General features: G+C 39.7%; 5 protein-coding genes across 6 annotated transcripts; 2 read left to right on the top strand and 3 right to left on the bottom strand.

The window, feature by feature from the left end:
• Positions 1 to 527: 527 nt before the first annotated feature.
• Positions 528 to 1,605, bottom strand: LOC112203339 (F-box protein CPR1). Its single transcript, XM_024344323.1, has 3 exons — positions 1,317 to 1,605; positions 854 to 1,232; positions 528 to 693 (listed from the first exon to the last, which is right to left on the bottom strand). Exons 1-3 carry the CDS (start codon positions 1,603 to 1,605, stop codon positions 528 to 530), a joined length of 834 nt encoding a protein of 277 aa, XP_024200091.1.
• A 9,431-nt stretch (positions 1,606 to 11,036) lies between these two features.
• LOC112168081 lies at positions 11,037 to 14,493 on the top strand. The gene is made up of 8 exons (XM_040505747.1): positions 11,037 to 11,621; positions 12,294 to 12,353; positions 12,575 to 12,823; positions 13,033 to 13,109; positions 13,570 to 13,646; positions 13,994 to 14,126; positions 14,221 to 14,382; positions 14,470 to 14,493. Exons 1-8 carry the CDS (start codon positions 11,075 to 11,077, stop codon positions 14,491 to 14,493), a joined length of 1,329 nt encoding a protein of 442 aa, XP_040361681.1. The 5' UTR covers positions 11,037 to 11,074.
• Positions 14,494 to 15,122: 629 nt separating this feature from the next.
• On the bottom strand, positions 15,123 to 16,573 carry LOC112168082 (uncharacterized protein At4g26485). Of its 2 annotated transcripts, XM_024305208.2 has the most exons (4): positions 16,297 to 16,573; positions 15,946 to 16,180; positions 15,346 to 15,658; positions 15,123 to 15,257 (listed from the first exon to the last, which is right to left on the bottom strand). In XM_024305208.2, exons 1-3 carry the CDS (start codon positions 16,460 to 16,462, stop codon positions 15,346 to 15,348), a joined length of 714 nt encoding a protein of 237 aa, XP_024160976.1. In that variant the 5' UTR covers positions 16,463 to 16,573; the 3' UTR covers positions 15,123 to 15,257. The 2 variants fall into 2 exon arrangements, with proteins under 2 accessions (XP_024160976.1, XP_024160975.1); XM_024305207.2 differs by having other exon boundaries at positions 15,198 to 15,658.
• A 462-nt stretch (positions 16,574 to 17,035) lies between these two features.
• Positions 17,036 to 18,204, bottom strand: LOC112203338 (uncharacterized protein At4g26485). The gene is made up of 3 exons (XM_024344322.2): positions 18,039 to 18,204; positions 17,740 to 17,941; positions 17,036 to 17,360 (listed from the first exon to the last, which is right to left on the bottom strand). Exons 1-3 carry the CDS (start codon positions 18,202 to 18,204, stop codon positions 17,036 to 17,038), a joined length of 693 nt encoding a protein of 230 aa, XP_024200090.2.
• A 1,220-nt stretch (positions 18,205 to 19,424) lies between these two features.
• LOC112203337 (uncharacterized protein At4g26485) lies at positions 19,425 to 20,238 on the top strand. The gene is made up of 3 exons (XM_024344321.1): positions 19,425 to 19,569; positions 19,837 to 19,885; positions 19,968 to 20,238. The coding sequence occupies exons 1-3, from the start codon at positions 19,425 to 19,427 to the stop codon at positions 20,236 to 20,238; spliced, it is 465 nt and encodes a 154-aa protein (XP_024200089.1).
• The last annotated feature ends 2,731 nt before the right edge of the window (positions 20,239 to 22,969 follow it).

Raw genomic sequence — 22,969 nt, 5'->3', positions numbered from 1 at the left:
ATGCTCTATTCAAGGTCCATGGATATCCAACAATGAATTCCACTTTTCTGTATGAATAATTACACAGACAAGAGATGAATAAATTGATAATTCACTCAAATTATTTATTCAGTTTCTATCAGTATTGATATAGCATCAAACAGCTAGCAAAGTCTTTGTATGACTTTTATGTCTTTTACGTTTCAACTAACTATTGTGCATATACACCTATTAAGAAGCCGGCTCTCCAGTCTCTAGAAAGAAGGCATAAACAAAGGCCTGAAATTAATTCCATAAGATTGACTGTTTAGATCAATGCAGCAGAGTATCTAAAAAAAAATTCCGAAGTATACACTGGCCAGACAAATCCTGAGGAGCATTAAGCATGCAAGTCAGAAGAAAATGGAACAAGGAACTCAACTGGGTTACAAAGGTTTTAAGTTTCAAAGGAATGAAAAAGTTTCATGAATCAATAACTTGGTGTAACTAACAAGTAGATAAACAAGTAATTTTGAAATGCATGAAAGCATAGTGAAACTGAGGAATAACTAACCAACGCTCAGCACTAAAAGTAGACTCTCTTCATACGGAATCATGTGACGGTAGCGGTCAAGCCAGGTGCCTCCAGTCGTATACACGAGAAGTTCCTTCTCTTCTTTATGATCAATCTTAACCAACGACCACTCGTCGCCAACCCCTTTTACGGCAACTGATCTGCTTCCCATAACCAATTAAGAAATATGTGTATAGGACACCGGGAGGATAGGACAAGTTAAAGAGCTTAGTCCACGAGTCACACACGTCATATTCTCTCATGACCCAGAAATCGACAGATTTATAAATATAAACACCCCTCCGATGACCGCATACACACAGACATCCCTCAGAAACCCCAACATAGCTAACACCAAATGGGTCCTGAATGTCATGATGATCAGGCAGACACACAGTCCTGAACTCCTCCTGTTCGAAATCAAAAGCAAGGATTTCATTCCCCACTGACCAATGAATTGCCTCATCATTCAAAAGACTCCCCTCATCAGAGGCTTTGTCATGGCCAGGGTGTTGGATTGTTTTCCAAACGTGAGCTCTCAAGGAGAACATCTTCATCTCTCGTGTCGGTCCATTCACGTCATAAGAGGCTGCGAAAACTTTGTAGTCGTCGGTGGCAGACAAATAGCCAGCACCATAATACCTGAGCCATAGTCCGTCAGAAAAACCTGGCTTAGGCAACTCCATGAAGAATCGGGTTGCTGGGTTCCAAATGTAAAAGTCTACTTCACCAGACGCTACAAACACCTAACCATTGCACGAGCCCAGCAGGCTGATATCCGAACCCGGTTCCTCGAAAGGGAAACTCAGCTTTCTGCTGGAGGAAATGTCTCCATAGGACGGTGTATCCAAGTCTAGGGATTCGAGGCGACGGGTGACGGTGTGGAAGATGAGTCGGCAACTTAGGGTTTTCCGCTGACAAGCTGCTTCAAATTGAGTTCTGGCTAATTTGGGGTCGTACAATATGATGGATCGGAAGCGTTTGGAAACGGAGGTGAATCGGATCAAGGATTTGACGGGCAGCCAAGACAAAATGTTCAGTATAACATCTTCAGGTAGGTCAGTTTCGGCCATTGCACAGTGGAAGGAAAACGAAGACGATCAAAACAATGAGAGCTAAAGTACTAAATACTGAGCGGAAGACAGTGAGAAAAGACCGACGGTTAGTACAAAAAGATTAAATCTCTAGGTACGAGCAAATTTTTCAATGATATCATCATATCTTAAATAAAATCCAATCCGGCAAAACCTAGCTATGTGAACCAAAATTTCTTTGCGACTATCTTTAACGGTGGTGAGAACTTTTTTCTTTCTGTGGCATTATGTTGATAAATGAATTCTATTTGGTTGTTCATTGTCGAATAAGGTGGTTTTGTTTGATACTTTCTTAGATTTTATTTGGTGGTTTTTTATCGGACAAACATAGTTTTATTCGATGCTGGTTGACCTAACAAATAATATTTTGTTCAAGTAAATCCAGAATATGTGTGTCTGGCCTAAACCTTAGGTTACTTGACCTAGTTGTAATAGGGTTAGGAATTAGAGATATTCATAGATATCTGATTAATTGTACGATTATATTTCCTTGTACAACTCTAATTCTATGTCTTGTAATCCTCTATATAAAGAGGTCCCTATTATCAATGAAAGCACGACTCAATTCTCTCCCAATTTCTGTTTTCCTTAAACACGTTATCAGCACGAAGCCCTAACCCTTAAACCTTAATTTCGTAGCCTTCAAATCCCAACATCCACCACCCTACATATCGAAGCCCTAGCCTCAAGGAGCCCAGAACCGGTGGCGAAACCACCAAAACCTGCAGGAATCCCCCTGAACCGGCCGTCGGAAAAATCAGACCTGCCCCTGCCCTGTGCTTGCCCTGCACACATCTGTCGAGACTTGCGCACCTCTATGACTGCCCCTGTCGATATTTGCCGACAGCCCTGCACAGGCCCCTGCCGAGATCTGCCGAGCCCTCGCGACCTCGAGAATCCGTGACCCCGCAACCTCGCGACTCCTCGAATCCGCAACCCCGCGACCTCGATTCCGCGATGCCCGCGACTCCTGGACCTCGCGGCCTCGCAACTTCGCGACTCTGCGACCACGTTGCAATCTTACAAGTCTGCTTGCTTACACTAGGACTGAAGCTCGTCTCCAATCCTACGATAAGGATCAAATACGTTCTGCAATCTAAAAGGTATGTTTTACTAAAACTTTCCGTTTTTGAGTTTTTCCTCTTTTTCTCGGGGACTTGCAAGCTCCCTTCTTCTACCCCCCTTTCTTCATCATAGGGGAGACCTAATTAAGTCGAACTGTGGGGGTTCGTGCTCACTTCAAGCTTGGAGCTTGTTGAGATTTCCAAACTTAGAGTTTGTAGAGAATTTACGATCGACCACTTACGTCATTGTTTCGATCTAATCCAATACCTCTTGGAATTGAATTTCTTGGAAGTGATTATGCTCAGAAATTCATAATTTCTTGGGAACAACTACGCTAAGAAATTTTATATGTTTTCGTGGTAGCCTTTTACGCTCCGAAACTAACCATTTTTCTTGTTCTCTTTCAGGATGAGTAATCTGAACAAATTGGACTTTGCTCCATTGAGAACAACTGGCTCTGGATATCACAGTTGGGTTCGTGATGTCCGCCAGCATCTCAAGGCCGATGAAATCCTGGATACGATTCTCGAGCCTAGCCAGGACGTGCTAACTGTTGAGCAAGCTCAAGCTTTGGAAGCAAATAGAGCAGCCTTAGAAGAAAATAAGGCGAAACCTATCATCCTAATGACTCGTCATATGGATGATTCGCTCCAGTACGAGTGTATGAATGAAGAAGACCCCAGAAGGCTGTGGGTCTCACTCGAAGAAAGATTTGGCAACGTCCGTGATTCCCTGCTTCCTGACCTAGAAGTGAAATGGCATAGCCTCCGCTTCTGTGATTTCAAGTCAGTTCTTGACTACAACTCAGAAACACTTTGCATTAAATCCTTAAAGGAATTATGTGGTAAAGAGATCACTGATGCGATGTTGATTGAGAAGACTCTCTCTATCTTCTCCGTCTTTGCATTGATGGTTGCTAAGAACTATCTAATCAATGTTATTGCGGGATGGATCACAAGGTTTCATGAGCTGGTTGGAGCTATGAATGTCGCTGAAAAGTGTGACAATATCCTTGTGAATAACTATAATTCGAGATCCGTGGAAACATAGCATATTTCGGAATCCAATTATAGTCGCGCCTCTAAGAGAGGGCGCCAAGAGCGAAACCCTAATCTTAGGGATATTTCTGGACGTTCTGGTCCATATAATTACTCACTTGGGAAGGTAAACTCCAAAATAGGCGAACACGGAACCGAAGAGGTCAACGTGGAAAGAGAGAGGGAGGCAACGCCTCTGGCCATGTTAGTGGCGCCACCAACACTAAGAGCCATCTAAATGACGCTTTCAAAGCGCCTCAATCAATGGAGTTTGAGCAAAGAGATGCATGTTCTCAATGTGGAGTATCCGGTCATTGAGCACTCATTTATAGAGCTCGTAAAGAAATTGTCACCGCCTACAGAGCTCGTGGAACAAGAAGATCATCAAGATGATGATCTAGAGTGAAGGGTTAAAGACTACAAATCTGGCTGAGATAAATAGATAGCCAATTCTGTTTAAATCTTTATTTTTCCAAGAGATGTAATAGGCAATTGCCATATATTTTTGTGGTAAATGCCAATGGTTTAGTCTTTCTTCAAAGAAGTCTCACCCAAAGCAAGTGTGATGTCTAAGAAGGTTATGAGATTAGTGGTACTTAAGCGAGCCTTGCTCCACCGACATCTCTCTACTCACCTGGTCACATTTATTTTGGAATTACTGAAAGAAGTTAGACGACTACCATTGTTTTGCATTAGATAGCATTTTGGATTAGATTTTCTTTGGTCAAAGAGACAATGATGTAATTCCGTTGGCTTATGAATAAAATTTTGAGTTCTTTTCATTATGACTCCTTTTTGAGTATGAGCATATGACTTTGTGACCACGATGGTTGGGCCATCAGTATTAATTCAAGGACATGAAATAGCCCAAGTTCCCCTTGCCAAATGGCACCTTGATTACTGTCACAAAAACTCTCTATGCTCCTAGGGCAAATCGTACCTATGAATAGTCAACGGATTTCATGCGAAAACGCATGCAGATAATGAAAATGAGTTCCTTTGCAATACCTCTAATGATTGCGAGCAAATGCGCATCTTAGAGAAGCTTATGTGTCTCTCTAGTGGACTCTCTGTCACTATTCGAGCTATTATTCCAATAAAAGTTGTGAGACAAGATCTCTTGGATATAGACACATATTGGCTTTATCACGACAAGATAGATCATCCTAGACATGATATGATGATCCTTCTACAAAAGACTTCACATGGACATCCATTCTCTCGAGCGAAAAGAAGCATGAATCAAAGGTTGATTCTTGGACTAAGTGTGACCGCCGCCATTGCCTCTGGCACCGCCGCCGTCCACCACCAACCTAGTGCTGGCACAGTCCCTATCCATGACACCATGGATGGCGTCCATCATGGTGATGGCGCCCCAGGTGATGCTGCAATCACCAACTTGCTTCAAATAGCGTTTCAGACGCTCTGGCCCAACCAAAATCCTCATTGGTTACTTCTAAAGTCTCTCGCTCGTTTTACAAAGCCCGTTCCTTAGGGAAATTAGAACTGAGACCGTCCTATGCAAAGGATATGAAAATGCTTATTCTTTTCTTACATAGAATCTGTGGGGATTCTGTGGACTGATTCAACCAACTTGCGGATGTTTAAATATCTCATGATGTTGGTTGACACGCAAACACACTGGTCACGTGTTGTGCCATTGTCCACTTGTAATGCTGCTTATGCTACACTCCTAGCACATATCATACAACAACAGGCTCACTCCCCGGATCATCCTATTCCGTCAATTGGACTTGACGATGCTAGAGGGTTTACATCAAAGACTTTCGATGGTTATTGCATTGGGACTGATGTTGGACATTATATGAACACACCCAAATGGTCTCGCGGAAACGACTACGATGGTAGTCCGGACATTGGTAATGCGCACCAATCTCCTTATATCCGCTTGGGGTGATGTAATATCACATGCAACTATGCTAATTCGTCTACGACTCACTGCCACTCAATATACCTCTGTGTTACAGCTAGTGACTAGGTACAAATCGTACTTATGCATATTTGAGTGTGCCATTTATGTGCCAATTGCGCCGCCACAGCGCTCTATGATGGGTCCTTACAGACGAATGGGCAACTACATTGGATTTGAGATTCTAACTATCGTCCGCCACTTAATACCCTTGCTAGGCGATCTCCTTACCGCTAGATTTGAGAATGTCACTTTGATGAGACAATCTTCCCGTCGTTAGCGGGAGATAAGAACACACATGTTCAGCAGGAACGACAGGAATTGTCTTGGTCTGTCCCCACTATGTCTTATCTCGATCCCTACTAAAGTGACGAGATCACACATCTGCTGCAAATATGCCTGCAGGGAAGGATGTCCCTACGAGATGACGTAGCGCCACCCTACACGGAGGTAGGCATGGCGCCAACGCCAAAGAGAGTGGCATTCTAGAGTTACAGGCCGTGGTCCCAGCTAGGATGTGGGGGAGGCCCGTGAGTTTGAATGATCCTTTGGCACATTCCAATCCTTTGATCATCAAGACTCAAAATCCGTCTCATGAGAATCTTCCGGGTTATGTTTATCGTTGGGGGACGCCTCAACGTCAGAACCTATTCCTGAGAATATAGAGCTCTTTGAAAATTACTCCAGTGTACATGAGATGTGGGATAGAAACTCCATCATAATTGATGATGTAGTTGCGCATGAGTTTGTTGAGTCCGATGATATCGAACCACGCTCTGTTGATGAATGAATGCCAATGTAGAGAAATTTTGGCCTAAATGGAAAGATGCGATCTAGGTTAAGTTAGATTCTCTAACAAAGATGAAGGTTTTTGAGTCGGTGATGCCAACACCTCCTAACATAAAACATGTTGACTAATGGGTCTTCGTTAGAAAGCGTGATGAGAAATAGAGATGGCAATCTCGCCTTATGGCTCAAGGCTTCTCACAAAACGCCCTGGAATTGACTACAATGAGACATATTCTCTCATAATGGATGTCATTGCACTCCACTACCCTGTCAGTTTGGTAGTTTTCAAATAACTGATCATGCAGCTTACAAATGTGGTCACTACGTATCTCTATAAGAATCTAGATACGGATGAGTACATGAAGGTTCATGGTGAACTTCATTTACCCAAGTCAAGTGGCTCTAGACCACGGAGCGCATTTGCAATAAGGTTGAAACGCTCACTAAAGTGACTACTTGATTGGGAAGGGATATGCCCGTGTGTTTCCATAACAAGTTTCAGATTCTATCGCGGTTCATGTTGGACATGATCTTCATTGGAAGCCCTTAAAGAGTTAAGGAAAACCGCTGAACACTTGAAATCTGAGTTTGAGATGAAGGATTTTGGGAGAACACGATTATGTCTCGGTTTGGAACTTGAGCATCGTGTTGATAGATGCTTAGGCATTTTGACAAGGTCAAGCCTTCAAGCACCCCCATGATTGTCCGTAATCTTGATCCTGAAAAGGGTACTCTTCGTTTAAAGGATGATGATGATGATGCGCTAGGGGCAGAAATGCCTTAGTTAAGTACACGCATTATTGTACTTAGCTCAATGCACAAGACCGGACATCTCATTTGCCATGAACTTGTTAGCTAGCTATAGCTCAGCGCCAACGCAACGTCATTGGATTAGTGTAAAAGATATCTTTCGGTACTTAAGATGTACAATTGATATGGGCTTGTTATAGCCCTACAGAGAGACGATGGATTCAGACCCATCACACACTAGGAACGCCGCCAACACTGGACTGCGTCCATTATCCCCATCCCAAAACAATATGTGTTTTGGAAGGTTTTGCTGATGTTGGGTATCTCTTTGACCCACACAAAAGTCTTCCCAAACTGGTTATGTGTTCACCATGGGTAAGACCGTGATATCTTGGAGGTCTACAGAATATACCCTAGTCACTATATCTTCGAACAATGCAGAGACTATTACTCTTCACGAAGAGGTTCGTGAATGTATATGGATTGAATCCATAATTACGCATGTTCGAACAATTGTGGTTTTAAGTCTACCACAGATGAGCCTATGAGCGTATAAGATAATGCTGCTTGTTTTGAACAAATGAAGCAAGGCTACATCAAAAGCGACATCACCAAGGATAATCAGCAACAACAAACTCCCCTCAAGATCAAAGTGAACTAGGTTCGATCTGAGGATAGTGTGGCAAACTTGCTCACTAAGTCATTGCCTAAATTCCACTTTCGAGAAACATATTGGTAGCATTGTTTGCGGAAGTTACCCGAACTCCCATGACCATTGTCAACAGGGGGAGATGCAGACATCAGGGGGAGATGTCTACATGTATGGTCTCGAAACGTGAAGGGTGTGTTGTACTCTTTTTCCCATTCGACCAAGGTTATTTTTGTCCCACAGGATTTTTGTTACTCGGCAAGGATTTTAATGAGGCAACGAGAGGAGCACCACGTTTGGGCAACACAAGGGGGAGTGTTCAAGTAAATCCAGAATGTATGTGTCTGGCCCAAACCCTAGGTTACTTGACCTAGTTGTAATAGGGTTAGGAATTAGAGATATTCATAGATATCTGATTAATTGTACGATTATCTTTCCTTGTACAACTCTGATTCTATGTCTTGTAATCATCTATATAAAGAGGTCCCTATTATCAATGAAAGCACGACTCAATTCTCTCCCAATTTCTGTTTTCCTTAAACATATTTTTTATTTTTATTTTTTTGAACTTAATATCTCAAACCTCTCGCGGAGAAACCCTAACCAAAACTAGGTATTCCCGATTTCCATCTCTTTGCTCATACTACGGCTCTCGCCTATGGCAGACCTCTGGCCTCGTTGCTGTGTGGAGAGTTGTCTTGAGGCTATTGCTCGGGTGGTCTGGAGAGTTGTTGCCACTTGATGCTCCGGCAGGTTTGTTGAGGCAGCAAGGTTTTGGTTTGACACCTTTGATGCGCGGTGGTGGTGATGTACAGAAGTGGAGCTTGTGTGGTGTGGTGCAGGCGACGTCATCCGTGGCATTAATGGTCATGGCGGCATGGTGCTAACCTAGACTGAAGGCAGGGAGGCCTACTGTACGTGCTGCAAGAGCATGAAGGAGGGAGACATTTGGGCTGAGTGCTAATCCAACTTGCTGGGCTTTGGGTTGTGGCTTTTCTTTGGGCTTCCCTTTTGGGCTATACTATTTAGTTAGTTTTTTTCTTTTTTTTTTGAATCGAAATAGGTCAGCCATTAAGTTCAGCAAGTAATACAAAAACGAAACACCCCTATGGGGTCGACAGAAAGAATCGTTCCTTAGAACCTTCCAAAATCCCTATTCTAGAAGAATAAAAATCCCAAAAAATCCCCAATACACCCACCTTTTAGGAAATCCACGAACCATTATTCTAACAAAAGCCAAGAAACCTCAAAGCAGACATAAAATGGTTTCAACAAAGGCGCTGGATTTTGCAACCCAAACAAGATTTACAGAGTACTATGAGCCATAAAGGCCCATTCCATCCAACAGAGCAATCCAATGAGCCCATAGAAAAGGCCCACAAAATAGTTCAAGGCCCAAGTGGCCCAATGAATCAAGGTTTTGGATTGAGGACGGGAAGAAGCAGCAATGTCGCCACACCAACCCCCACCACCTCCATCTCCGCCGCCAACTCTGCCAGTACTAACACCGTCGTCAACAGCCCAGCCGCTGTTGACCTCCCCTTCAGCACTATCCAAATCTGTAACGTGAGCAGCCATACTAAAGCCAAGTAATGCGGCCCACCGTTGCGCAGCAGACGAACCAAAATCGTTTCCAACGCAACCATCACCTATCACATCAGGAAGAAGAACCAACCTGAGATCCACAAATCTCCAGCAATCCCCACCCTCATCGTCCAGCAAAACATCCAGAAGTCTCGACCCTATCAACTTCTCTGCAGCAAACCATACTGTATCACCCGTCTCACTAGCTAGACCCCTACATACCCGATCTAGATCCAAGCCCGGAACTATCCCATCTTCGCTGAGGTTGAGCACCGCAAACATCATAAGAAGAAAAGACAGAACCTGACGCCTCATCAAGAAGAGCAAATCGGCCTGCCTCGCAGCACTACCGGTGCACCTTACTCCAGCAAGAGACGCAGCGGAGAAGACGAAAGCAACACCGAAGTCATCTATGGCGTTAGCCATAAGTTTGAGAATTTTATCGAAGGCGGGAGGCCTACGAGCAAACCCTAGCAGAGTGGCTAGGTTTTCTTTAACTAAGGACTTCAACACGTATTTAGTTAGTTTCTTGCTTTAACCTTAAGCCTTATTGGCTTAATTAATACTGATTTCCTATTGTTTTTAGGGCAACTATGAGTTTTTACCTTTAGGCTTGCTTATTTCCTATGTTATTTCATAGTGTGTAGGCTTGCTTAAATAAATGAGTATGGGTACCGTCAAATGATCAGACCTAATCTATGTATCGCTGTGGTTTACCACAAACTCTTTATCTACCCATAAATGGTCAACATGATATTATTTCAAAAACAAATAATTTTTTTTTTCGGACATTTATTACCAAACGAAACGCAATTCAACTTCTATGTAGCAACAAACTTTTTATGTTAAATGATAAATAAAAACATACACACTGCACTAGAAGCCTCTGAAATCATGATGGCACTCACAACCTTATCAATACTATGCGTATTAGACCTAAGAGATGAAGCAGTTAAAATGAAAATTTGGGTTCAAGGTTTTTGTTCGAAGAAAATGATGTGTTACGTGAACACTATGAACTGTTGAATTCAAATAAAAAACATGATTTCATTCGTGATTTTTTTTGTTACTATCTTAATTTACCATGACTTTTAACGTCATTTCTTATAGTCATAACTGTCTCTTCATGTAAAGTTGATTTCGATATAGTTAGATGGGAGTCCTTTTAATGAGGATCACTAAAATGAGGACTAGTTGATAACTTTTGTGTTAGACCCACTTTTCTATCACATTTTTGCAAATCAACCGTAGATATTATAGATATCTATGTGTAAATTTTTTATGTAATTTTTCAACCAAATTGAAAATCATTAAGACATTTATAATTGTAATTTATCAATTATGAACATGAACTGTTCATGTTTAACAGATTTGGTTCGTTCATTAATTTGATCTAGTTTGGTACCTTAACGATTAACAATTTGAAAAAAAAAAAAATTCAGAAGTAATCTACTCATGCATACATAAACATCTAACGGTTGATTTATCTTAATATAATAAAAAAATAGATCTCCTAAACCATTTATTAGAAAGTTATACTAATTCTTGTTTTAATAGTTCTCGGTGGAAGTATTTGCTTTTACACATCTACCGAATGCATTTACAAAGGCCAAGGAGGCCAATCAGCACCCAAGTTCCATTTCAATGGCAAAATCCAACTTTCCTAAACCGGTAAAACTCCCAACGGGAATAAACCAACCGCTTCCAACGGTCTGTCACTCCAATCTCATGGCTTTTGCTCCTCCTCCAAACCCCAACCCAATCCCTCACTTCCTCTCTCCCACTCCATTCTCTCCCCAAATTTCCCTCCTTTTTCCCAAAACACCCCCGCATTCACCACCGCCCTCCGCCCCTCTTCGCGCCTCAAGGCGCCAAACCGTCCCAGCTTCAGCCCTCCGAGAATGGAAGGAGTACGAAGAAGCCGTGAAGCGCAAGGACCTAGCCGGCGCTCTTGGGTTCTTGCAGTCCCTCGAGACCCAGCAAAACCCAGTTGAGATTGTCAATGGGTCGCTGCCGGCTGAGTCGACCCGGCCGAGTCAAGAGTTGGGTTTCGTGGGGTGGGAGAGGGAGAGGGATTGGGAGGTCTTGGACACGTGTCTCAATGCTGACAACATGAAGCTGGTGGGCAAAGCTTATGGCTTTCTCAAGAACAGAGGGTTCTTGGCCAATTTTGGGAGATACAGGAACATTGGTAATGTGTATTTTTGTTTTATTTGCTTACCCTTTAGTGGAATTGTTGTGTGAAATGTAGTAGTGTGTTGATTTTGGTCACTTGAGACTTGGTACTTCATAGTTGTGATGCTTCTTAACTATGTTGTTATTTGATCTTTGAAGACTTGTAGTAGTTGCAGAATGATATTATGGATGTGTTTCATGAATGAGTGAGTAGAATTTGGAACTGAAGTTTTTTTTTTTTCTGGTGAACCGGGCTAATATAAAATGCCCCAACAAGCTCTATGGCACTGTTAAGTGGAAAGTTATAATTCAGATTCTCCATATACCATCATTTTCGTTAGATTTGGTTTCAGAACTCTGGAGCCATTTATAGTTGGACTTGTCATTAAACAATCTTGATCGCAGGTTTACATTTCCCTGCCTAGATGCAATGCTTCATGTTCCTTAGTGAAACACTGTTACTACATTTACTGATACCATTAAACTTATCTAATCTAATTGCATGTTAGCATGAGTATGTTGAATCTTATGTCTGGTTGACTCATTTCTGACATACTCATTCTGTAAACTTGTCTTGGTTGCATATGAAATGTTATGGCTTTATGAGTTTGTCTCCTGTTAAACTTTATGGCTTATGGCTTTATCTCAGGCTGTTTTCTTTGTTCGTTTTGTTTGTTTTTTCCTGCAGTAATGGAGGGAACACGTGATGTTACACCAACTGTGTTGAAGACTTCAACAGGTTTAGAAGGTGATTATGACAAATGCATAACTGATTTTTAGAGGTTTAGATATTTTAGTTCATTTTCTTCTTGTATATGTCAAAAATAAAAGTATGTTACTTTTCTTGTGGACAATTTTCCATCCAACTGTTCTGTATCTAATACACAGCTGAGACAAAATGTATGACCTTACTCATTGTGGTCTCGAAAGAAATGGTTTGATTTTCAATATCTACTCTATGTTATCCAGCATCGAAATTTGCTCCAAAAAAGTGGGGTCTTTCGGGAAGTTCTCGTCCTGCTCTGGTTGCTTTTCTTGGCGGGCTATCTTTTCTTCTTTCTCAAGGCATTGACATCAGGCCTAACCTTACGGTAATATTGGGGCTAGCATTTGCGGACTCTATCTTCCTTGGTGGTTGCTGCTTAGCTCAAATCTCCAGTTATTGGCCTCCAAATAGACGCCGGATCCTCATCCATGAAGCAGGGCACCTCCTAACGGGTAAACAGACATTTCTCTGGTACAAATTTAGAGTTGAATGTTACAAAATTGGAACCTAATGTGATTTCAAGTAGGGTGACAAACCACTGCTAAGTTTTTTATTGTAGGATTAGATTTGTTTTTCCCCCACAACAATACTTTACTCAATGAAGATCCTTGCAAGTGTGTAACCCATGAGATATTAACTGATTGCCTTTACATATTTTCAGCTTATCTAATGGGTTGCCCAATTCGTGGGGTGATATTAGATCCAATTGTTGCAGTGCAGATGGGAATTCAAGGGCAGGTAATTTCTGGTCTTCTGTGTGCTTCAGTGGCATTTCACTCGGTTTTGATCGTTGTTCACTCAACAATTCAATCACCATGGGTTCAAGCAATAACCAACTTAGCAATAACGAGATATGTGTATAACTTTTACCTGCCTACATGATTTGTGCCTATGCATATGCTAAATAACATCATAAGTGAGTAAAATTATTTCTTTTGGAATGTTTATGTATGCCTGATAACTGTTGCATGCTCTTAGAAGTTAAAACTTATTTATTGTATGGCTAGGAACACAATGGGATAAACACATACATCACCAATTAATTTATATAAAGAAAAATTACATTGTAATGACCACTCCCTTAAATAGTTATTTAGAGAAGAAAATTCAAGGTTGCCATGGTTGTAGCCTCATGATAATGTAGCATTTTTAAGATGGTAAGGAAAGCTCATATAACTGCCTTTTTTTTTTTTTCAAGGCGGGAACTCAGTTTTGGGATGAGAAAATGGCCAGTGACCTTGCTGAAGGAAGACTTGATGGTAGTGCTTTTGACAGGTGGGTATGAAATGAAAATGCAGGTAAGGTCTCTTGGAATAAGTTATTTTTCTCCTAAACCTGAAAGAAAAGAATAAAGCCCTATTGGATGATGTAGCTACTTTCCGTGAGTATATACGTTGAAATAGAAATAGATAGATTCTTCCCTAAACCTTCCGTGGGTATATAACCGAGGAATTTTAAAAATTCCTTGTCCTTTTTTTAGAATAGATTTCTTGCAATATCCCATATTTCCCCCTAGTTTGCGTCTGCCTTTTATCTCTTCTGATGAACTGTGTGTAATAGCAGTAAATACAAGTAATAACAGATATCAAGTGTTTACTAAACTTCGCGTAATTTGTGGTCAGGTACTGCATGGTGCTTTTTGCGGGCATTGCTGCTGAAGCTCTTATTTATGGGGAGGCAGAGGGTGGAGAAAATGATGAAAATTTATTTAGGGGCATCTGTCTTCTTCTGCAACCCCCGTTATCTGTCGCTGAGGTATCTGTGTAACTGACTTTCTGTAGTTCTGTGATTTCATTTATAGATATACTAAAATTTGCCTCATTTTCTCTCTCATTGTTATAATGAGTAGATGTCAAATCAAGCAAGATGGTCCCTTCTGCAATCTTACAATTTGCTCAAATGGCATAAAAGTGCACACCGAGCTGCAGTTAAAGCTTTAGAAAGTCGCAGCAGTTTGAGTGTTGTAATTAGAAGTATTGAGGAAGCAATGGCAGCAAATAGGGGAACAAAAGTAAATTAAAGAACGAAAATGACTTCTTTCCATACGGGGCTGAAGGTAATTTTTGCTTCTATTCTAATCTTTTCTGTTTTGTTTTAGTTGTTTTGCTATGTTGATTCTTGAAACCTTTTTTTTTTTTTCTGTATGCTTCTTGACAGGGCATGACTCACAGGAGCATAAAATATTCAAGATATAACTGGTGCAAGAAAGGCCTCTTTCTGTAGTGCAGTCATATTCTTGTAACTGCCGTTGGCCATCCCTGTAAACAATTCAGATCTACAATTGACATGAAGAATTGTCTTCCAGCAAGTAGGTTAGTCTTTCAAGAATGAAGATCCCCTGAATAATTAGTTCTGACTTATGTTCGAGGCCTCCTCAAACAATTCTTATTTTGATTGAAGATTTTGTATAGACAAATATCTGTTGTAAATCACCCTCCAGTATAGGCTAGCAAATATTTCTTGAGAAAGTCTCAAGAAACATCATTGTGCAATAAATTTCATTTGTATTCTTTCACACAGATAGAAAGATTTTTATTCTTTCAACCTTCCATCCATACTTATTTTGATTGAAAGACAGATTTCTTTGGATTTTTAGTACACTTGTGTATGTTAGAATTTTCATGTTGTAGTGAAACAAGACTTTAGTCTGCAGATATTAGGCTACTTCAAACCATAGCAACCTTTCATGTCTTGCCTTACACCTCTACTTGGTTCTTTCAGGTTTTGATTTGAACAATGTAAACCCTGTAATTTTTTTTTTGTGTCTTGGAGTTATTCTTCCATCTAATTCAGATAAGTAAAATTGTCTGAAAAACAACATGAGAATATGCAAACTCAAATCAAATTGATGACATTGATTTTCACACAAGTCAAATCATTTCCTACCTGCATGATCTTTATTGTTGTGAATGAAAATTCAAGAAGCGGCAGCTTGGCAAATTTGTAGGTGCTACATTGTCCAACCATTTCCTACTTACATGATCTTTATTGTTGTGAATGAAAATTCAAGAAGCGGCAGCTTGGCAAATTTGTAGGTGCTACATTGTCCAACAGGAAATGTGCGGTTGCATTTCTTCCCACTTCCTCTCTTGTTTAAATAACCGGGATAATCCTCTCTTGAAAACGATGCTTCCTCAACCAGATATAACCCAGCCTCTCCTGCTAATTTCACTATCTCCCACTCACTGAATGGATATGCGGTCTTGTGAGTGACATGAACTTCTCCACTTTCTTTCAGCATCTCACATGCGCTGGCGAAGAATCTCCTCACCAAATCCTGATGCAACCTGAAAAAAATACACGATACTTGTGTTTGAGGGCCTGTTGGGTACTTGGTAGTGCTTTCGAACAGTCAGAATTTAGTAGTGATTTGCAGAGATAGTTCAAAATTCTTTCAATTTTAATAAAAAAATTGCTTCTTTTATCAAAAAAAAAAAATTGCTTCTAACAAAATTTTTGAAGCATTACGAAATATGCACTAAATGGGTCCAAATTGACAGTCTCTCTCGCAACCAGTCTCTCTCGCAACTCGCAAGACAAAACACTAGATTACCCGTAATTTTTTTAGACTTACTTGATTTGCCTCTTGCTGTTTTCCATAAAATACTTGGTTTTCTTCTTCTTGCTTTCCATAAAAACGAAACCAGCATGAGGAAAGTTGAAGACTATCCGATCAAACAGTTGATCGATTAAGAAAGGGTGTTGCCTCATGGTGTGTACATCCACCTCATGCAGTATATCACATCCCATGTACTCCAATTCTGTCAAGTTTCTTGGTGCTGCATCTGAATACTGGGCCAATACTGACTCTGCAATTAGCATCAATCCAAAGCATTTTAGTCTCGAAGATAGAAATATATATATATATATATATATATTGCAGTAAAAAAATTGATACAGAAAATTTCTACCCTATTATTACTACCTCTGGATTCGCGGGAAGTGGCAACCATGTTCTTAGCAGAGCCAAATACTTTAGCTAAACAAGAAGCAAAAGAGAAATTGCCTTCACCCACTAACAGTATCTTCTGATTGCTGCTGTAATGCATAATCCGTTTCTCTTGTTTAGTATCTGCAATAGCCTTTTCCATCGATCTGAGTATATTTTGTTTAGTTTTCTCAGAGTTCTTTGACTTTCCTACTTTTGAGGACTAAATTAATATAAATCTGTGAAACAATTTCTCTATTTCTCTTATAACCGTATCTCCTAACATTTGATGTTTGAAAAAGAAACCAAGATGATGCTTCAGTTATACTTTTGTAGCTTTGTCCGTTCTGTTGTACTATAAGATACCAAAGTTATTGACATAAATTAACTAAAGCAACACAAAGTACCGACAGTCAAACCACACACTCTAAGTAAAGAATATTTGGCATCAAAATGTACTCGTCTATAGTGAATTTATGTTAATTGAAAGAATACGATTTCAGTATGGAATAACAGGATACTTTAAACAATAACCACTTTCATGTATTGCCTTGCACCTAAACTTGTTCCTTTCAAACCATTTGAACAACGTTTGGTCCTCTAAAGTTTTGATGTGTCTCAATATTGTTCTTCCGTATCTAACTCAGATAAGTTTAATTTAAGAAAAAGAAAATTTCTTCGACATGATCCAAATATGACCTCAAATCCAAGTGACATTGCTATTGCATATAAATATTCATTTTCTATTTACATGATCATATAATGTTGTGAATGAAAATTCAAGAAGCGGCAGCTTGGCAAATTTGTAGGTGCTACATTGTCCAACAGGAAATGTACGGTTGCATTTCTTCCCACTCCCTCTCTTGTTTAAATAACCAGGATAATCCCCTCTTGTAAACGATGCTTCCTCAACCAGATATAACCCGGTCTCTTCTGCTAATTTCACTATCTCCCACTTACTGAATGGATGTGATGTCTTGTGAGTCACATGAACTTCTCCACTTTCTTTCAGCATTTCACATGCACTGGTGAAGAATCCTCTCATTAAATCCTGATGCAACCTGGAAAATTGTCAATGATTCTCACGACCCTTCTTCACTATGAACAAACAATTTTGAGGAAAATTCATGATGCTCGTACATTTTATGTTGCTATTTTCAGTCTAGACCATTGATAAGGTACATTTTTGTTTAAGGCCCCGTTTGTAGTACTTTTAGAAGTGCCAAATGCACCTTTGAACAATCAAAAACACTTTTGGTATAGCGTTTTGCAGAATTAGTTATGAGTATTTAAAAATTTGAATAAGATGTTAGTTTATGTGCTTCTAATCATCCTCTTACCAAATATACCCTAAATGTGTATTCCAAATCGATAGTCAATTCAAATTACACAGTTCTTATCTTGACAATAGAACGTTACTGCAATTCTGTTTAGACTTACTTGATCTGGCTCATCTGATTTTCCATGAAAATAAAGCCAGCATGAGGAAAGTTAAAGACTACGCGATCAAACAGTTGATTAACTAGAAGAGGGTGCTGTCTCATGGTGTGGACATCCACCTCATGCAAGATTACACATCCCATGTCCTCTAATTCCTTCAAGTTGCTTGGTGCTGCATTTGAGTATCTAATCATTACTGACTCTGCAATTAGCATCAGTAGGAAGCATTTCAGTGTCAAAAATTTGAAACATATATATTATATGTGCAGGCAGCATATATTATACCACATTCTTATTACCTTTGGAGTCAAGAGAAGAAGCAACCATGTTCTTCGCTGAACCAAACTCTTTGGCTAAACAAGCAGCAAAAGAGAAGTTGCCCTCACCCACTAACAGTATCTTCTGATTGCTGCTGTAATGCATAATCCTTTTCTCTCGTTTAGTATCTGCTATAGCCTCTTCCATATCTGAGTCTCTTTTTAGATTTCTCAGAGTTCTTCAGCGTTCTTACTTCTTTTCCTTTCGAGAGCTAAAACTGTTGTACATTTTCTCTCTGATCAGTCTACAAAAGGGATAGAGAAGTATATTGGCATACATAGAATTGAAGGATCTCTTTTCAAAAAAAAAAAAAAAAAAGAATTGAAGGATCTATATAAGTCTTACACATCCAAAAAAATATATATATAACTCTTAGCCTCCCCCGGCCCTTTGATTTAAAAAGCACAGATACATAGGGATTAAGGAGAACCGATTTAATTACTCTACTCGTTCATAATTTCCAAAGAGGTCCAACTTTAAAGGGCATTAAATGCATGCGTGTTGGTAATTGTAAGGTCTCCTAGTTTTCTTTCCCAGTCTTTCTAAGTTCCATGCCATTCATGAATACTATAAATTACTTAATTAGTTGATCCATAGATTTGGACCCTTAATTCACTTCTTAATTTTAGCTTCACTGTTGGCCATTTATATCGTGTAGTTTCACAATGTGAGCAATTCAGTTCATTACCCCCCATCAATTTCGAATAAGATGAAAGATCCTTTCATAAAAAATAAAAAAAAAAGGAAAAAAAAATTGGGGAATCACATGTTTGGACCGAATAATGTTGTCACGTACAAAGACGATAGCTAGGTCAATTGTGGTTCTGTGACAAAATTAAGAAGAAATTTAAATTAGCCCAGCTTTTAGATTAACCATTTCAAGCACAAAAAGAATGAAGACGAACAAAAACAAGAATGTGAAGATTACAAATTTACATGTAACTTCCTTTGATAAACAATCTACAAGTAACTTTTGGATGAACAAAAATATAATAATACCATCTGGTATATTCTTTAACCTAGCTACAGTTTTCCAACAGAGCAAAATTAAGTAATATTTAGTGCTCATGTCCACGAACTTAAACAGAACGGGAAAAAAATTAAGCTAGGAAACCTTTCAATTACCAAAATGCATGCATAGGTTGGAACTTGGAATTGAATTAATGGATTTAGAGTGGCACTCTTCAAATTCAACTCCGAGACTAATATTAATTCTATCTCTACGTACTGCCAACTTATAAATAGCAGCTGACTGGAAATACCTGTGTTGCAACCTACTTAATCGAGGAAATGCTCCAACAGTTTTAGTTCCGGTAAAAAAAAAAAAAAAAAAATCAGAAGTTCAAAGAATTCTGAGGAAAAAAGACATGGCACAAGAGAAAAGAATTGTGCATTATAGCAGCTCTCAGAAGATACTCTTGGTGGGTGAGGGAGACTTTTCCTTTGCTGCTTGTTTAGCCACAGCATTTGACTCTGCTGCCAACATAGTTGCTACCTCACTCAACTCCAGAGGTAATATAAACATTGACCAATATACCTCAATATTCAAGTACGTTATATGCTCACTAGTTATTTGACAAATAAATAACCTGAAGTGTTTGGTACGGTAACTCTAGAGGAATTAAGGGTTAATTACCCAAATGCTATGAGCCACTTGAAGGAATTAGAGGAAAAGGGATGCACAATCTTGCATGGAGTTAGATGTGCATACTATGAACCAACACCCCCAACTTATTTACAGGAGGTTTGATTGTACAATCTATAATTTTCCTCATGCAGGTTACTTGAGAGGTTCTTTTTCATCAGAAAGCGATAAATCTCAAATTCTGTAAGTTCTAAAAACTATGTACCAATGTTATTCTCACTCTTAATTTGTTATGATACTAATTAAAATAAATCCTGCTTTTTAGTGCACATAAGAACTTGGTCAAGGGATACTTCATGAGTGCACATCAAATGCTGTGTAGCCGTGGACAAATTCATGTGACACACAAGACAAAATTTCCTTTTACAGAGTGGGAAATAGTGAATTTGGCAAAGGTGGCTGGGTTATATCTGGTTGAAGAAGAAACATTCTACCCATGGCAATATCCAGGTTACGTAAATAAACGAGGAGCTGGGAACTGCGATGAAAGCTTTAGACTTGGAATGTCTAGCACCTTCAAATTTGCTAAGTACTAGATGTACTCGAGAATTGGTTGTCATGAGCTCTAAGCTGCATTGTTATCGTCTGTTTAAAATTTCGAAAGAATAAATGAAGTGTTTTGTCTGGTGCTCTTGCAAAATCGATCTTAGAAAGGAACTTAAGAAGCTAAAGCTTGGGTAGTCTTTATGTATTCATGAATCAAGATGTACCATTGAGTTGTTTCTAGCATCAACGAAAGCAAACTCTACTGACATATGATAGAAAAGGCAGTAAATTAATCGAGGGTTACGGTAACTATATAGCAAGCACTGCAATACTATCAATCTAACCAACAGAAGCTAAGAATGTGGTGACGCTGATGATGGAAAACTCTACATTTGGACATTAAATTTACAGGTTGCAACATCCGACAGTTGACACAAAAAGAGAGCTCATCCTACAAAGATCAGTGCAAACTAGATGCCTAGATATATACTGCCAAGTTCATGATCTAAGGATGAGACCATCTCTTCAAAACCATCGGCTTAAATTCTTGTCAAAAGAGGTAGTAGAAAATAAGACTTCAAGGTATTTGGAATGCTTCAATATTATTCAAATCCCAAGAATAGGGTTTATAAAGTGATACAATAGTAATCCTAATAAGAAACGATCTCCTACAATTATACAGAGATACGTAATCTATATGTACAAGGAGAGTAAATATTTACAGAATATTCTACACTGATCTCTCAAGTTGGTGCATAAATGTCAATCAGGCCCAACTTGTCAATCGAGTTGTCAAACACTTTCCTTGACACTCCTTTCGTAAGAACATCTGCTAATTGATCTTCTGTATACACAAAAAGGAAATGAATAATTTTCTTGTCCAGATTTTCCTTAATGAAATGTTGATCTACTTCCACATGCTTAGTCCGGTCATGCTGAACAGGATTGTGAGCAATCTCAATAGCAGATGTGTTATCACAATGCAAGTCCATAGCTTTCTTGAGTTTAAAACCCAAATCTTTCAACTCATTACGAATCCACAACATCTCACACACTCCACGTGCCATACCTCGAAACTCGGCTTCAGCACTTGGCCTAGCAACAACCTTTTGTTTCTTGCTGCGCCAAGTCACCAGATTTCCTCCAACAAATGTAAAATACCTAGATGTGGATCGTCTGTCTGTCTTATCACCAGCCCAGTCTGCATCCGTGTACCCTACAACTTCAAACAACAAACCTCTTCCAGGTGCCATGCATCTTAAGGTATCTCAAAATACGATACACCGCATCCATATGCTCTTCACTTGGACAATGCATAAACTGACTAGCCACACTCACAGCATAAGCAATATCAGGCCTAGTATGGGAAAGATAAATAAGCCTCCCTACTAGACGTTGGTACCGTCCTTTATCAGTTGGAACTTGATCTGGATAGATTACAAGGTTGTGATTCATCTCGATCGGTGTCTCAATAGGATTGCAGTCAAGCATCCCTTTTTCAGCTAACAAGTCAAGTACATACTTATGTTGAGACAACGAAATCCCCTTTTTAGACCTTGCAACTTCAATTCCAAGAAAGTACTTCAATTGCCCAAGATCTTTCATCTCGAACTCCTTAGAAAGATACTTCTGTAGAGCCTCCATCTCTTTTAAGTCATCCCCTGTGACAATCATATCATCAACATATACTATCAGAGCGGTGATCTTACCCTGACTATGCTTGATGAACAAAGTGTGATCCGAGTTGCTTTGTCTATATCCAAACGTCCTCATGGACTTGGAGAACCACCCAAACCAAGCTCTTGGAGACTGCTTCAAACCATAAAGAGACTTCTTCAACTTACAAACCTTGCTAGTATCATAAGGCAAATTTTTGACTCCTGGTGGCATGTCCATATACACTTCTTCCTCCAAGTTACCATTGAGGAAAGCATTCTTCACATCAAACTGATGTAGATGGCATCTTTAGTTGCTGCGAGTGAAATCAAGATTCGAACAGTATTGATCTTTGCTACAGGGGCAAACGTCTCTTCATAATCAATTCTATATCGTTAAGTGTAACCTTTGGCAACTAATCTGGCTTTGTACTTGTCAATGCTCCCATCAGCTTTAAGTTTTACTGTAAACACCCATCGACATCCAACAGTCTTCTTTCCAGCAGGCATAGTCACAATATCCCAAGTCGAGTTTCTTCTGCAAAGCCTCTAGTTCTTCATTCATTGCTGGAGTCCACTTAGGGTCTGCCAAAGCCTCCTGTACACTACGAGGAATAGATACAGTGGATAATTGATCAACAACAAGTGCATGTGACCCAAACAACCTATGGTTAGACATGTAATTAGCTATAGGATACTTAGCTTTGGTTTTGATGTCTGGTTTATATTGTTTCTTAGGAATACCCTTGGTAATCCTCTGTGATTTCCTAAAATTAATATTACCTACCGCATATAATTTGTTCTAAATTAAAGGTACCTGAGAAGGAACACTCACAACGGATTCTTCAGTTGACGATGTAGAGAAGGGGAAGAACTCTGATAGATGAGGACTCTGAATTATATTATGTTAATTGGGTGCATCGACGCCGGGCTAGTCAATGAGTAATTCATTGGTCTGTGATGTTCCATATATTCCAGGATGCATTAATTCATCATTGTTACCCTCAAGGTGCGTATCAGTCTCCTGACATGTGGGGTCTTGATTTGACAACTCAGGCCACTTTGGTGCCGCACAATAGCAGGTTGGCGTGTTGCATCTGCATTATTTAGTTTGTCAAGTGGTTGG

The sequence above is a fragment of the Rosa chinensis genome, chromosome 5 (genome assembly GCF_002994745.2).
Source record: "Rosa chinensis cultivar Old Blush chromosome 5, RchiOBHm-V2, whole genome shotgun sequence".
NCBI classification, from domain to species: Eukaryota; Viridiplantae; Streptophyta; class Magnoliopsida; order Rosales; family Rosaceae; genus Rosa; species Rosa chinensis.
Note: the sequence above shows the minus strand (reverse complement) of the source record. Positions and strands in the feature narration are given on the sequence as shown.

Excerpts from the sequence above, each read along its gene's own strand:
- LOC112203339 (XM_024344323.1), bottom strand. The coding sequence starts at position 1,605 with ATGGCCGAAACTGACCTACCTGAAGATGTTATACTGAACATTTTGTCT. Across the intron at positions 1,233-1,316 it reads TTTCCCTTTCGAGGAACCGG|CAACCCGATTCTTCATGGAG; the intron begins GTTCGGATATCA and ends TTTGGAACCCAG. Across the intron at positions 694-853 it reads GGGGTTTCTGAGGGATGTCT|ATCAGTTGCCGTAAAAGGGG; the intron begins GTGTGTATGCGG and ends TATGGGAAGCAG.
- LOC112168081 (XM_040505747.1), top strand. The coding sequence starts at position 11,075 with ATGGCAAAATCCAACTTTCCTAAACCGGTAAAACTCCCAACGGGAATA. Across the intron at positions 13,110-13,569 it reads AGATGGGAATTCAAGGGCAG|GCGGGAACTCAGTTTTGGGA; the intron begins GTAATTTCTGGT and ends TTTTTTTTCAAG. Across the intron at positions 14,383-14,469 it reads CAGCAAATAGGGGAACAAAA|TTGTTTTGCTATGTTGATTC; the intron begins GTAAATTAAAGA and ends GTTTTGTTTTAG.
- LOC112168082 (XM_024305208.2), bottom strand. The coding sequence starts at position 16,462 with ATGGAAAAGGCTATTGCAGATACTAAACAAGAGAAACGGATTATGCAT. Across the intron at positions 16,181-16,296 it reads CACTTCCCGCGAATCCAGAG|AGTCAGTATTGGCCCAGTAT; the intron begins GTAGTAATAATA and ends TGCTAATTGCAG. Across the intron at positions 15,659-15,945 it reads AACAGCAAGAGGCAAATCAA|GTTGCATCAGGATTTGGTGA; the intron begins GTAAGTCTAAAA and ends TATTTTTTTCAG.
- LOC112203338 (XM_024344322.2), bottom strand. The coding sequence starts at position 18,204 with ATGGAAGAGGCTATAGCAGATACTAAACGAGAGAAAAGGATTATGCAT. Across the intron at positions 17,942-18,038 it reads TTCTTCTCTTGACTCCAAAG|AGTCAGTAATGATTAGATAC; the intron begins GTAATAAGAATG and ends TGCTAATTGCAG. Across the intron at positions 17,361-17,739 it reads AATCAGATGAGCCAGATCAA|GTTGCATCAGGATTTAATGA; the intron begins GTAAGTCTAAAC and ends ACAATTTTCCAG.
- LOC112203337 (XM_024344321.1), top strand. The coding sequence starts at position 19,425 with ATGGCACAAGAGAAAAGAATTGTGCATTATAGCAGCTCTCAGAAGATA. Across the intron at positions 19,570-19,836 it reads TACCTCACTCAACTCCAGAG|GTTACTTGAGAGGTTCTTTT; the intron begins GTAATATAAACA and ends TTCCTCATGCAG. Across the intron at positions 19,886-19,967 it reads AGCGATAAATCTCAAATTCT|TGCACATAAGAACTTGGTCA; the intron begins GTAAGTTCTAAA and ends CCTGCTTTTTAG.